The 15,586-nt window shown below is 38.6% G+C and overlaps 1 protein-coding gene across 2 annotated transcripts in view; it reads right to left on the bottom strand.

Moving 5' to 3' along the window:
• Positions 1–7,269: 7,269 nt before the first annotated feature.
• LPCAT1 (lysophosphatidylcholine acyltransferase 1) overlaps positions 7,270–15,586 on the bottom strand; it is a 59,094-nt gene continuing 50,777 nt past the window's right edge. The window contains exons 13-15 of one of the 2 annotated variants that reach the window (XM_061344322.1): positions 13,955–14,093; positions 9,284–9,495; positions 7,270–8,707 (exon numbers count right to left, since the gene is read on the bottom strand). In XM_061344322.1, coding sequence (XP_061200306.1) covers positions 9,311–9,495; positions 13,955–14,093 — 324 coding nt within the window. In that variant the 3' untranslated portion in view covers positions 7,270–8,707; positions 9,284–9,310. Of the gene's footprint in view, positions 9,496–13,954; positions 14,094–15,586 lie in introns of both variants that reach the window. The other variant, XM_061344323.1, reaches the window with a different exon arrangement.

Consider the following 15,586-nt stretch of genomic DNA (forward strand, 5'->3'; position numbering starts at 1 on the left):
ATAGAACTGGAATCAATATCCCCATCATCCTAAGGGGATGACCAAAGCCAAAATTCAGGGGAAACAAAACCAAACCCAAATAACAGAGCCAAAAACCTGGAATACCCCATCAAAAAGCCCTTAAAACCCTGTATTCCATACTCCCAGTTGTCAGGTAAACAAGCACTGTTCTCGTACACACACTGCCACAAAGAACATACACCAACAAAGCACACCTAAACATACAAAACATATACAGACACTCAGGCTTATTCACAACTATGATTTGTATCCTTTCCCTTATCGTAAGCCTTGTTAGTTATAAAAACTTTAAATCTAAGAAAAAAAATCCAGAGGAAACCAGATATTTTTTTTTTCATTTTTAATTCAGCTTCACGCTTAAAATTCAATTTACAAGCCATTCATAAGGAAAATGTCCAGCTAGGCAGAATGAGCCATGATTGTATAACTGCACATCAACACTTGTAGTGTATCATTTAGTTCCCTTTTAGTAAATAATCATACGACTTGTATAGCATAGTTTAAGTGTCTACACCATTTGGCTCAGTTCATCACATGCTATAGTCCATTTCAACCTATCAGACAACTAACAAGAAAAAAGATGCCCAAATTGAGGTATTTCCTTTAAGAATTTACTGATCACTGGTATTCAGAGGTAATGTTAAATCATATCTTTTTAAACACTGAAAAATGTACAAAACCAAGTTCATTTTTAAAAAATATTATCCTTAGTCTTCCATGCATGTTAATAAAAAATATAAAAATCAAATTTGTAGCACTGAAGCTATACTTTTCATTCTGCAAAAGTATATCCACAATTGGAACCACAAGCTACAAGTCATGTTTAGTACATTACTTGAAGTATAGTCAGTTCAGTGCAAAGGTAATAGTCTATGTACACATACCATAGGAGCCATAGAGGGGGAATTTACAGCAGAAAATATGCATTCAGATTATTATTATTATCCGGTAGCACTATATGTTGTTACAGATTTACACTGCGTATCCAAGGGCTATGATGGCAAAAAAGCTTGCAGCCAGTAAGTATTTTTAAACACACCACGTCTGCCTAGGCAGCCTCGAAGTCAACAGAATTTGTACCACTGATGGAACAAGCATGTAATACCTTGCAAGGACGTTCTATGAATCAGAATCCTGCTCTGTCAGCAAAGCTTTGCCACCAAAAGCATCCTCTTCATGGCAGTGCCTAACTGGGATTCAGTTGCGGTAAGAGAAAATTCCAAAATGTGATAATTTAAAATGTTTACTTTTCTTGCTTTTGCATTTAAATTCTCAAGTATGTTCAGAAACATAGCAATATTTTTCCAAAATATATAAATGATGTCCTCAATGCAAGTTTAACAATTAAAACCATTTTTCTCTCTGAATTCTCTCCCAGCTTGTTGATAACTCGATTTTATTCTTCAGAAAAGATGAACTAGTACCTGTGATCAAGTTAGAAATGTCTCACACCTGGAGAGCTGCTGAGAATTATAAAAAAGGTTTAGAAAGTGGTCCCATTGAACAGATGCCAAATACTTTCAGCACAATGCTGCAACATTGAAGCTGTAGAGTACACAATACAAGGTTGGCAAATGCTAAGTCTTGGTCCTCCTCCAGGAAACAAAAATCTATCACTTCTAAAGAAATTTACTTCTGACTTCTATTTGTAACATTACTGATTTACATGGAGTTCCTAACACCCTTAGAGGGACTGGAGAAAGCAATATAAACAAAACACCAAACACAACTATATAGACAAGCAGCTGCAATGTAGTTTTTTGTCTATGTATATACAATTGCTAAGGAGAGCTGTTTAACTTAAGGAATTCTACTCTGTGTATTTAAAAATATAATTTCATTTTTAGATGTTTAGTTAAAAATCACTTCGGTAGTCTGGAAAGTACAGCATTGGCTAACCTAAAGCTCCCTTCTGAAATGTAAGAAATATTTTGCTTGAATTTCATTATAAAAGAAAACATAGGACAAAAATATATACTTAGGGCATACAAGATCTTTAGAAGTTTATTTCTTTAACATTTAAAATACAAAATAGTCTTCATGCTGGAGAGTGAATAAAAGACATGTATTTGGGTTTTCCCCATATACATTCATAGACTTAGAAATAACTTACTATCAGATGAATTTCATTTCCAGTACCATGGTAGGATGAAAAGTGTTTGACCTTCAGCTTTCTTCAGTATCCATAAGGAGACTTAGTTTGCTATCACATTTAGAGAGGCTGCATTTGGAACTTGAAAGTAAACAGGCACACACTGAAAGTAATATGACTCAGAAGTCAATCCAGTTTAAGGTTTCATTATACCATGTTTCTTAATTTTAGTGTGCACAGGAACAAGGAGAATCTCAAACTCTTTCAGACCTGCTGCCACCTGGACACACACGTAATCATTAAAGTATGGGAAACGACAAAGCAGTCCTTTGCCTAATGGCAGGCAGAAGCCAAAGTGGCCTTTAGTTTTGGGTGGCATTACTAGAACAGGACTTACTATTCACATGCTGCTTATGTCTTACGGAGAGAAGTCTGTGAATTATCACTTAAAAGGCAGCAAAATTTCCCTCAGGCTGCAACACACCTACAAATAACAGTCAGCACAAGCGAGAGCTGGGGATACATAAAACTGAGCTCACCAGCCCAAGAGGCAGAAATGATTGTTCTTTATTGTGGGAAAAGGCCAGTTGCACGGTGAAAGCTCTGCTGCCATACTAGCCTTGGTAGGCTCTTCTGCTTGCTAGTTCAGGACCTAGTTCAGACTAGTTCAGCCTGATTTCTCCTCCAGCTGACTCTCCGGCTCAGAAGTGGCATTCTCAAATAACATCCCATTTGTAATATCAAAATAGAATATTACAAAGTAATTATGACTTTTCTCTTGCTTCTGCCATTTTTGTTTAAAGTGAAAAACCTGAAACTTAACACTACACTGACAGATTATCATACAGCACCTTTTGTTGAGATCCCCAAGCTAACCTCATATGAGCCCTAATGTTCATATGGCCCTGTGCAATGTAGCTCAGAATAAAGAAACATGACAACTGAACCCCTCCAAACATGCTAATTAACAGGAATAACTTAGGTGCAGTCTGTGCTAAGGTGATTCTACTGTTTCCATTCCCAGAGACTGATCATCGGAAAACTGCAAATACACCTCTGCTGAGGTTAGCCTGCACAGTAGCATGCTGCTCTGCCACTTTGCTCAAGAAAATGGAATAAGCAGCCGCTGCCATCACACACCTAGTAAAATTATTTTGCCTAACAAACTTGCAAGACAATCTAGGCAGTGCCAACTGCTGCAAAGAGGTCAGCATATTGCACAGAAACATAAACCCTCCATTTTATAAGCCTCTTAAATCCCCTGCTTTCTTGGTATTGCCCACTTCAGTTTAATCCCATTACACATGAGAGAGCACATCATCCAACCTGGGTAAAAAAGGAAGCTGTTTTCTACAAAACAAATCACTCCTCCACTTGTAGAAGTCAAAGCAATTATCTTGAAATAAACCTGAAAAGTTTCCTAGAGAAAGGAACTGTCTTAACTTGATCACTATGAGATGCAGGAAATACTCAGATTCCAGTCCAGGCAAGTCTAACGGGCAACCTGTTTGCTCCTGATTTCTCTTGGTAGTTTTACCTCAATATCATATAATTTACGAATGCTTTAATCACAGCTTGTTGGTGACTAATGTGTACACTCAGTTAACTGCCTTAGCTGTAATATGGAATGACTGTGTTTCTTCCTTTGAGGTGGTGCTAAAGGACTGCACGGTTACAGAGGTCTTACAAGGCTCCTGTCACAGTTTTAATCTCTTTTTTCCAGTCTTCAGGGTGAAAAAACAGGAAGATCCAATGAAACCTCAGTGGCTGTGCTGCCAGTGACCCAGACATTACCTGGATACCCAATGCTGCAGTACCTTCAAGAAATCAACCACTGACTGAAGAGCAGCTGGCTTTATTATTGCCTAGCCAGGACTGCAAGATTACCTGAATGACAACCTCAATCCCTTTGCTCATCTGGGAAACAGATCTTGCTGTTTCACCGGACTGATTAATCAAGGCACCGATGACAAATTCTTACTTTCCATTTCAAACTGCTGGACTTACTCCTCCTTTTTAGTAAAGGATCTAGCTAGATTAATTAGGCAGTTTAATTTTTCCAAATTAGCTGAAGTTCAGATACCTAAAAACTAACAAACCACCTGAAGTGCTTGGTTTACAAAGAACTTCTGTGCTTCAGTCGGAGTCTAGCAGACCTTAAGTTCAGCTCCTAACATAAAACTCCTGGCCAATATATTTGTCCTTTCTTAATTCTAGAACACTCATGAAAGTGCTGCAAAATAAGAAGAACAAATCACAGGCTTCACATTAAGCAGAATGCAACATTCTAGGAGGTTTTAGGACCCACCTAAAGGAAAATCTGACTTGATCAGTTTTTAACCAGATTTTTTTTTATTCTCTCCATCCTAGTTCAGTCCCATAACATACGCAAAGCTGTGCTTAATAGTGTATTTCTGATATCATGGCATGGACTGCCCAAGTTCTACGATTTGTATTCTTTAAGTTCCACTCTGCCCTCCCTGTTTTTTTAATGAGAACACCATGTCTGAAGGAGAAGAGAGCAGGATGTGACTAAAACAGTTAATGTGAAAAGCTGCACTTACTGCACAATAATATAAAAGTGGGAAGAATAGCAGGTAATGCCAGAGATGGCTGTGTAAGGGAACTAATAAATTAATAAAAACACATCTGCTTTAGAAAATTTACCAAACTATGATGTTGAATTCAGTGCAGTGACCCTTTTTTCCAGAAAAAGGTTTGCTACATTTTATGAATTAAAAAATACTCCAACCAGCCCAGTGCCTAAGACAGCTAACAAACCTAGTCAGTGAAACAAACCTACGCATGAAAGCATGAATAAACAGCTGTGTATAAAACCTATTTACTTCCAGCAGCTTTGCCACTAAAGAGGTTGCATCAACTGCCCCAGTGCACACGTGTCTCCTTTTCAACCTCTGCGACCCAAGGATTTATATCTTCAAAGTGGGATTAGCAATCACGCAAAGCCTGCTTGCTTTCTATCACAGTAAGATTATCCTAGCTACAATAAATGCATTGAAACATATAGCATGATTCATTCGTACAAAATTACGTGCGCAATCGAACTTCTCCATTGAGGATTACAAACTGCCTGCAATGCCTTTCATTGTACCTGCTTACAGCGGTGGACTCCTGAGGTATCTGTACTATCACCTGCCTTACTGTGTTACAGGCATCGTTAAACATGCTTTGCACCTCCTAAATGTTTGTTTGGTTTTAGGGGGTTTTTGTTATGCTTGAACAAATATAAATGACAGAAAAAAACCCACCAAAATCCCCAATAATTTTTGGGTATGTTTAATTTTGTGGCTGTCTGTGTTACTTTAAATACATTCAAACTGCAGAGTATACTTGTTCAACCACAGCAGAATAGCAAAGTTTTATCAGGGTGTCTCATACAATATGTAAAAATTCAGTCTGATGCAAGAGCTATTCTGGCACGGGATGGTAGTATTACATAAAGTAGTAAAATGCTCATCAGAAATGTCAAATGCCTTCACACCCCTGCATTTTGTGTAAGGATAATTTATTAGGTTAAATTGATGCAAAGAAGTCAAGTCATTTCTTCATATGTCTCCCTGTAAATTTAGGGGCTGTTGATATCACCACTTAAAACAAAACAATGCATTTGTGAAATACATAATACTTCAACTGCAAACATTTACACATCAGTGTTTGGTGAAGGGGAAATGAAGCTTTCACACCTACTGTGACACTGCAGCAAGCCACTGAAACTTGCCTGTCATCACCCAGCTGCTCCACAGTCAGATGCCTCTTGAAAAGGCTCCTTAAATGGAACTGCTAAAACATTTTGGCAGTTAAGAGTTTGATAGGTGAGTTGTGTTGAACACTGCTGCAGTAACACAGTGTGCTACAGGACTCAACCCTCAATGAAGTCTGAGTTTACCACCATAGAGAAATGTGGCTTTTTTGTCACTACAAGGCAGTCTAGCATTATAGCCCCATATTCTACAGATGCTACAAATCTACAAATCACCTGAATTACATCCACTGTAATTGTGACATTATGTGTGATCTAACAATGTTTTCATGAAGGCTGACCAGGACTTCACCCTGTTGTTCATCCTATTATGGAAGCACCACAATTCATTCCGAATCCAAGTGTTGCTTTGTGGATCTGTTACGTTTTTTTGTTTGGTTGGTTTTCAATGGTTGCTTCCACCAAAAGTACTTGCATACCAAGCAAACTGGTGACTGGCTGCCTTCAGCAGCAGCTCTGGACAGAACTCAACTGACGCACGTGCTTTTCAGTGCCTCTACACAATGCAATGTGGCTATTGTAGCCTGCAGCACCCTTCAAACCAAACACCCTGCGCAGCTTAGTTGCAAATAAGTGCAGCTATTAAGTTCACCAGAATTAGTAAACATCTCCCTCACCAAAACAAATATGAAAACAAATGAACCTTTTGGTTTTCAGAAGACAGATCCCCAAGTTACACGCACCATACATGCAAATTAGGCACACTCCTATTTAGCCAACTTCAACCAGCTTTCTTTGCTCTTTTATAGATGTGAACAAAGAATCTCTTCCTCTGGAGCTTTTAAGCTCCATGGGATTTTAAGCTTAACTTTTTCTTCTTTTCAGACGCATCTCAGGCACCTATCTCTCATCCCCTGCATTCCGAAATTCCCAAATTCTCAAGCTCACATAACAAAGTTGAAAGATAACTACCTCAGCCAGCCTGAACCATGTGCCATTAAAAGTCTGCAAGATGCAATATGCCCAGACTACAGTTCATGTGCTTTCCCTTATATACCAGTTTAAATTCATACTGTATTATCACATAAAGTAGACCTCAGGATGTATCCCTGTACCCTGGGGCGTGCTCAACAAAATGAAGTGTCTCCATCTTAATTGTCTGTTCTGTTTTTAAAGCCTCTAGTGAAGGAAGGCTCCTCACCCCACCTGGAATAACCCATCCTCCCTATTCTAATGAGATGCATTGTAAGGAAATTTTCCTAATGCTTAACTTGCTTTTTAAATAAATAGCCTGTTTCTACTATTAATGTGGAGAAAAGGCTGTTCCTATCTTCTCTATAGCAACCTTTTTCGTATTTGAAAACTGTTTTCGCATCTTCCATCAGTCTCCTCTCCTTTTGATTAAAGAATAATTTCATTATTTCTCTTTTTTGAGTACTTTATGTCCTCCAGAATCTATCCAGCCACTCCCCATCTCTCTCAGGTGCCCCAACATGGGCAGGTACATCATCTGAGGCCCTATCACAGCTTGAAAACAGAAATACCACCACACTTCTCACATGTTAACATGAGTTAACAGTGCCCAGTTTGTTATAGTCTATACCATCCCTGCCCCAAGATGTTTTATGCAGTAATACCCACCCCTCCTCTGCTTGTGCAGTTGACTATCGCTACCTAAGTGTAGTTCCTTATATGCCTTATTTTTCCAAACCGCTTATCCTATTTCTCATGATCAGTTTTAACTCAAATTTTGTCTGCCGGTCTGCTGCAGCCCTGTCAGCTCAGCATGTGTTACCCAGATAAGTCAAAAACTATCACCTCCAAATGAGGACCTACAGACCCCAGAGAATGCATAATTTCCTATGTTTTTTTCCCTCATACCCTTTCTATTAAAGCCAGTTTCAGTTTGGAGACTTGCCACATACAGTTGGGAATGTCTAAGGACACATTCCAATACCCTAATGAGCTTTAAAACAGCTCCTGCTTTAAAAAAGAAATAGTAATAAAAGCCTTTGGTACAAACAGATTTCCTTCTGCTAAAATTCCTCCCTTCCAAATCTGTATGACTCTAACATGTGGAAGATTCAAATCTCAACAGTTTTCTAGTCACAAAGCCATCATATTTTAGCGCAGCCCTACAAAATTAGTCAGAGAAATGATCTGAAAGTATTTTTGGTTTGTTTGGAAGTAGAGTTGCCATCAAGAGTTATTTTTGTGACAGAGTCCTTCCCACTCCTTGAGGCTTTTGTCGCATTTCCCAATCAGTGAAGCTCTGTGGTTTTATAATAATCTGAATTTTTCTCTGAGACCTCCGTTGGTAATTAAGGCATCTGGCTTTACAGAAGGAAAGATAAGAAACATTACTAATATAAGTGGGTTTGGTTTTTGTTGTTGTTTGCTGTTGTTTAACCAGTTCTAAACCATTTTAAGCTCGTATACTGCATATAACATAGATGAATGTTTCTATAGAGATTTACCTAGCATTTCTTCAGGATATTCTACAACTTGTTGCTGGCCTTGCCTCTGAAGTAACTGCAACCTTTTGAAATTTGGGCTGATGCAACAAAGCTTCCATAATGTGTTCCATGCCAAGTTATCTGTGTATACAGGCTTGCCACAAAAGAAACCTGCAATTCCTGATAAATCGAGAGTAACTACAATTGTGTAAACGCCTCCCATTTAAAGGCTGGGTGGTCATGACTGGAACTGATTATAAGAGAAAAGCACAAACAGTTTTGTCATGTATTTGCCAACAGTATGTGGCATGTCAGTTTGGAAAACATTCACATTTAATTGCATATGGAAGATGACAGTAGAAAAGTGTTGGGGTGTGGGATAAGGAACCTTTCCTTTTCATCCTACCGTGGAAGAGACTGAAAAAAACCCAATTTTGTCAGTCAACAATAAAAATTAAAAGTAATCCTTAGCAAGCTTTTGCATTATTGTTTCCAAACTGTTCACTGGAACCAAAACAAAGGGCCAAAATATGCTTGCCTTGCTCAAGAGAATAATCCCACTGAAATCAACAAGACTGACTAGGCAAAGATGGATAGCAAAGTTTGGCCCCAAATAAACATCCCCGTAACTAGGGAAAACACTAATCACCAAAGTGCACTTAACACCATAGTAGCTACAGTTTCTTTATACATGCACAGTTTGTGCGACACCTGGTACATGAAACTAGCCAATGGAATATAAATAAGTGTGCCGCTTCCTTTTAAATATGAACATTAATAATGAAGCACATTCACATTTTTGCCTTTCAAAGACCTTTTTGGAAAATAAAAATAAAAACACCTTCCCCAAAATAACCTGGAACATGTTGTTAAATACAGCACATATGATTCAAAGAACGGTATTAAAGTAGAAGAGCTTTCACACACAAAACTGTTATTTGCTGTATAGCTGGAGTGACTTATGAAAATCCCAGGAAAAGACAATCCTCTCACCAGGAGAGGAAGAGAACAGCTGTAGTGTTAATTCAGTTTCTTCTGCAGGGGCTTGTTTCTATCTTCAGTGCTATCAGGGCTGAAGTCAGTACAGATACCATTAGGAACAGAAAGAGATGAAGTCTCCAAGCCACTCTCAGCTCCCATCTGATCAGCATAGAGATAGTCTTCTGCAAAGTGTGGGTGCAATTCAGCAAATCTGTAGAAGTCATCTAAAAAAACATACAAATTGTTGTTACACAGAATCAGCTCTTTGAAACAGAAGGATGCTAAATTTGAATAGTTACACATGTATAATCACATGATCACGTTGGAGAAAAATAGCAGCAGTTAGCATAATGCTATTCCCACAGTCTTTTTTAGTTTCTCAGCAGAAGTTTACCACGGCCCCAGAGGCAAGACGCTGCAAAAGGTTATCTAAGCCCTCCTAACACACTTCAGACCAAAGCATAGCTTGTATGGTGAAGGAGTAAACAGACTCAGATTTGCATTAAAATGCATGAGGAGCACCCCATGTCCTGACATAACATCCCACTGTTCACTGGGGGAAGGGTAGGAGCCTTCCAGCTGAGGAACAACAAACAGCAAGAGTAGTCATTTCTTAAAATCTGGGCAGACTTCTGCAAACATGCCTTTTAATGCTTTGCACTCATAATTCTCTTCAGCCTAACACCAGCTGACCTTGCTGCCTTCCTCGGTCGAGATGACAGCATGTCGAAAGTCCTAATATTTTGGAGAATATTATTGTGAGAAGATAATTAATTTGTAACACATTGAGGAAAAAAAAAAACAAACTCCAATTTTAATGTTGGATACTAAAGAAGACACAAAAAGAATAAGATCACCTCTTGGGGCAGGGGGAGGAATCTTTAACATCAAGAAATATAAAATTGTGTTAAAAATCAGACGTTGAAGCCTTGTCACAACTTGCACATATGACTGTTTATACAGGCATAATTTGAACACAAGATACCCAGTCACAAGCGGCTATACTTATAATGTAAACTGATACTGGAAAACATCATCACCAACTCTATCACCTACAGTATATCACACACAGCCCACTCAAATTCACAGTGTTATCCCAGAAGAGTTTGTCATCAGGCAATCCGCGAGTTCCCCAGAGTGCAGCACAGATGCCAGCTGAAGTACCCCTTCAGAGGCGTGAATCCCTGGTACAACTGGGCTGGTGTGGAAGAAGGGAACTACCACAGCTTTCCCTCCCCGAGACTCTTCTCCATTTGAGATGACATGTTTTCCTCAGTACTGGGAAGGGCGAGGGAATGTCAACTGTCTCACAGGGGCACTCAACTGGTAGGTCAGCCCTGCTTCTGAACTGTTGCAAAGGGAGAGGTGGGGAGAATGAAATAAACAACTTAATCCTGCAAACAAAAAAGCATGCATCTTTTATCCACAGTTTATATGGATCTAAAGTACTGGACCCTGTAACTGCAACAAAAGCTGAAGATGTTCAGCCTATGAAAAACAACGTTACCATCTTTGCTGAAAAACCTTTATGCACAAAAGGCTGATGGATCATGTAAATGATAAAGGCCTTCACGGAAAAAAACACCAACTTAAATGTTTGAAAATATATGCAGCAAAGATCTTTAATGCAAGTTCAACTTTTTTTTTCTAACTGTAATCTCATAGCACAGGATGTGATGTACCTGACCTTTTCCAAGAAAGGAAAGTAGAGTGTTCTTTTATATTTAAAATACTCAACAGTGGTAGTCATTTCTGGTAGAGTTCAGGAAGTAGACATTTTGGGTCTTACTGAAAGAACTCCTGAGGATATTAAGGAGTATTTATCAAGCCTGTGCATAGCAGAGCCCAAGGAAAAGTGCTTGGATCCCATTTGCCTCATTCATCAGAAACGTGAGACAAGGTGATAGAGGAAGAATGAGCTTTTTCAGCATTACTTTTAATCACAGGTCTCATCTTGGGAGTCAAGCTTAAAACAACTGTGAAGCATGAGACTGGAGAAAAAGATAACCATAGTCATTTACTTGGGAAAAAGTAATTTTGCTTCCTAACCCTGCTAAAAGGAAAAATACAAAAAGAAGGAAAGACCCCAAAGTGGAGTTCTTTAAGACTCCTATGTGTTTTTGCATTAAGTATTGCCGTGGTTTAAACCCAGCCAGACAGCTCGTGCACTCACTCCCAGTGAGTGGTACCATGCATGTGTACAGTACGAACTTAAAGAGGTTTTTCTCCTGCCTTTGCAATACTGATGCTCCTGATAGAAGCTCTGTGTTCATGAACCTCCTAGTTTTCATTCCACCTCAGCTATGTAATTAGTGTATACAAACTTAATAGAATAATCCTGTAGCTAATACAGGCAAAGGTACTACATTTTAAATAACAAACACTTCTTCCTTCTCACTCCATTCATCCACAGAGGTATTCACAATACTGCAAATCCCCCTTTTCTTCTTGTTACCATCAAGCAAGGCAGACTTCGGAACATTTTCACAGTCACCATTTAACTATCAAGAACAGGTGGAGAGCATCCTAGAATTTGCAATGCCAACCTACAGAACCTATTCAAATTCTCCAGAATCATATTTTAAGATTGAGAAATCATGCCTGTTTCCAGATCACACTGAGCGCAGCAGCTCTGGAATAAAGGTGTATCTAAGGTAAGCCAACAGCACACTGCTTTAGAGAACTGATACACAGATCTTTGACAACTAGTGTTATTTTTAAAAATGTGACAAAAATCCTGACTTCTAACAATTCCAATCCATGATTATCAGACTAATTATACAACCTTGATTTTGCTGTTGGTCATTCTGTTTACCTGGGCTTTTCCTTTGGGATGAGATCTCTGGCTTCAAGAGCTCTGCTATATGTGCAGCGACTCAGGTTTGCTACTTTGGATTTTTTTGTTGCTGTTGTTATTACAAGGAAGACTGAAAACTTAATATTCCTGCTTCACACTCTAACACACTATAAAGAAGGAGCTTGTAAACAGAACCCTCTGCCATATGTATCCAAAGTAATGTCAATACTCTTTTACCAGATACAAAGTTCTGATTTCTTAGAACTTGACTGAATAATGCCTTCAGAAAAGGTGTAGTCTGAAAGTTTTCCACCTCTCCCTTCTCAGCATTTAAGTGCAACAAGCCGAGTATGTGGAGTCATATGCTTAGGAAAGGCAAGAGACTGGTTATTTATGGCAGGAATTTTGAAGAAAGAAATGCAAAGAAAGTTTACTTTCATCTTCTAATTCTCTACCACAATAAACTAGACATTTATTCTCCCTATTAAGCTTTCATATATGTTAGAATTTCAGTGCAATGCTTGTAATTATAAAATGAGCACTTCTATAAGAAAAAGATCCAAGCAAAGTTTCAAAGAAATATGTGACCACCTCGCAGGAGACTACTCTTGACTACAAGAAATGAAACAGTGAAAATGAGAGTTAAGCACTACAGTGTCCACTGCTGTGTCTCAGTAGTCCAGTTTTTATTGTGATGAGAACACACCATGATCACGTAGGGAAAAGGGCAGACTTAAATGCAACTAAATACCATTAAAGATGAATATTCAATTACGAGTTCTTTGCTAACTCGCCTGAGTTCACCCGTACGCCATTTCCAATTTAGCTATTCTCAAACAATGGAGAGTGCCAGAATTAGTATTTTGCTAGGCTTACCACCTTAAGATTCTGTGCTGGTATTTTTGAATATGGGGGAAGAGTTGAGTCACTGCTCAAATGAGTTCAGGGACAAGGAGCAACAGAGATAGGCAGGAAAAAGGCAATAGCAGAGGATGCACCAGGAAATGCTGGGGACATGGCAGATCGGAGGTACAAAAAGGAAAGGGGTAGTATGCATGAATCAAGGAGGCAAGACACAGCAGTCAGGAAATAGGGAAGGGCAGTGTCCATTATACTCATTCCAATAACTAAAATCCATGATACTCATTCCAATAACTAAAATAGTTCTGTAGATGAAGCTTTACATATATATTGCATGATTGAAACATAGAAATTATTAGTGTAGGATTTACCAGCATTGATATCTTAATTTGTAAGATTTTTACAAATTAAACACATACTGATTATCCTGAAGGAAAGCCACTAGAACATGGCATGTCATATGCACTTCTATTGGAGATATGTGTTGTCGGCTATCAACTCGGTTCATACTTAAATGATATAACTAAATTTAGAACCTTACCACATAAATGATGAATAATCTGAAGTAACACTCAAGTACTTTAATTCACAGCATAATCTATTCACCCAGATCTCACCATTTTTAAATGCAACTTTCTCACCTCTGTCTCACCTGCATTACAGGCTACATATTGAGCAGCCTGGTTAATAGCCCCAGTTTGCCCCCAACACACACCTGTGACTTATTTTTAAACAGGCTGAGAAATGATTATAGGAGCAGAAAGTACTATATCACTCTACCTTCTGTAAGGGCACAAATAGTGGGGAACAGGTAAAAGAGACAAAGCAACAGGACAGAGCTAAGAGAGATTTCTTAAAGACATATATTCACGTACATAGAAGTCACAGAATAGAACATTCTGAAAGAGATCCAGGTATTGCCCGACTTAATGTGTAAGGAAAACCTCTGAAAATATGCAAGCATCACATTTGATAAAGGGCACTTTGGCATTTTATGTCAGCTCAGATCCACCTAAAATACTCACCATAAGTAATCTTTCCTTTTTCTTCTTCATCTACAGCTTTAAAAAGATGCGTAACATTAATCTGTGACACACCCATGGCAGTCTTCAGAATATAGGCTAAATCCTCTTCTGTTATAGTTCCGTTTTCTGACTGGTACATCTATGAATCGAGACAACAAGATAAATCACTGCATAACTGAATGCTATCTTCTATAAACAGCACCACATAACTAAGTACTTATGCAACATTAAAGCTTGGTACTGGAAATTCTAGTCACTCTCACATTCAAGTGACCTACTAAGGATTTCTGATTAGTCTGGGTAAAAGATACCATTGATTATTAGTTCACCTGTGTATGCTTAGAAAGCAAAGCTTGCTATGTTCAGAAAAAAACCCTATGTTTACATGCATAACCACCAGAATTTCAGCAGTATTCAGAGACAAGACGGTTTAACACTAACATGTTTTGCAGGTGTGTAACTGAATAATTATTAGTCCACTGATTTATGTGTCTAAACTCCAAGAGAATCAGGAGATATATGTGAAACATTGCACTTCATCACTGAAAACAAATGACAAAGTGCTTTTCAAGAAACTGCACATGGCAGAGGACAGCACTTCTACCAAGCTGTGCATTTATGAGCTGACTAGATCCTTCACTGGCTCCCAATAAACTGCGTGAGTATCTTATTGTACGCAAACCCAGGACAGGGGACAAGATTAAAAAAGCCCCTCTCTTTCCATTTTTACTAGGAAGCTGTGAGCAAAATTTCCTCAGCTCAAGACTGGTTTTGACCCTTCCAATCACCACTAACAGGATAAAGTGTGCCACACCTGCTTCCCCTTGCTGAGCACTTCACCTTTTTAATACATGCATAGAACTTCATTGCAGTTCTACAGTTGATTTTATATTTTACTTTTATAAGTAAATTTTATACTTTTGAAGGAAGTCAAAATTATGTATTATGAACGGCTCTATTAAATTTAGGTGCTTCCAAAGGAAAATAACTGTCCAATCTGAGTTTTTTTTCCCTAAAATGGTAAAGTACATTGCACATTATGCATGACGACAGCTAAATTTTACTGAAATACTGCCCAAAAGCCACCTTCAAGTTTACTTTAGTCTTGTTCATTTTAATATAGAATCATAGAATAGTTAGGGTTGGAAAGGACCTCAAGATCATCAAGCTCCAACCCCCCTGCCATGGGCAGGGACACCTCGCTCTAAACCATATTACCCAAGGCCTCATCCAGCCTGGCCTTGAACACTGCCAGGGCTGAAGCATTCACAACCTCCCTGGACAACCTATTCCGGTGCCTCAGCACCATATGAAGACACAGAGTTGACCAAACAGCACCTGAGCATTTCTCTATGCCATTATATAGATCAAATGGAGGAAGGGCAGAGACCTTTCTGCTTTTCCCTCCGAAGCAGCAGTAGGTTAAGAGCTATTAGAGGCAGTTTTTCCCAAATGTCTGTATGAACTAAATATTTTTGTTCATTCCTCCTTTGTCAATTTTTTTTTTAATATTGACAAAAGGGTAAGAATGATAGATCTGGACACTAAACATTCACAGGAGCCTCATTTCTTTAACAAAACATAATTAAGAGAATAATACGCTTATGCTGAAGACCTTGAAAACATCTACTC

This window comes from Neopsephotus bourkii, unplaced genomic scaffold (assembly GCF_033783945.1).
Source record: "Neopsephotus bourkii isolate Nb327-2 ecotype Australia unplaced genomic scaffold, CSIRO-AGI_Nbou_v1 NB_207, whole genome shotgun sequence".
Lineage (NCBI taxonomy): Eukaryota > Metazoa > Chordata > Aves > Psittaciformes > Psittacidae > Neopsephotus > Neopsephotus bourkii.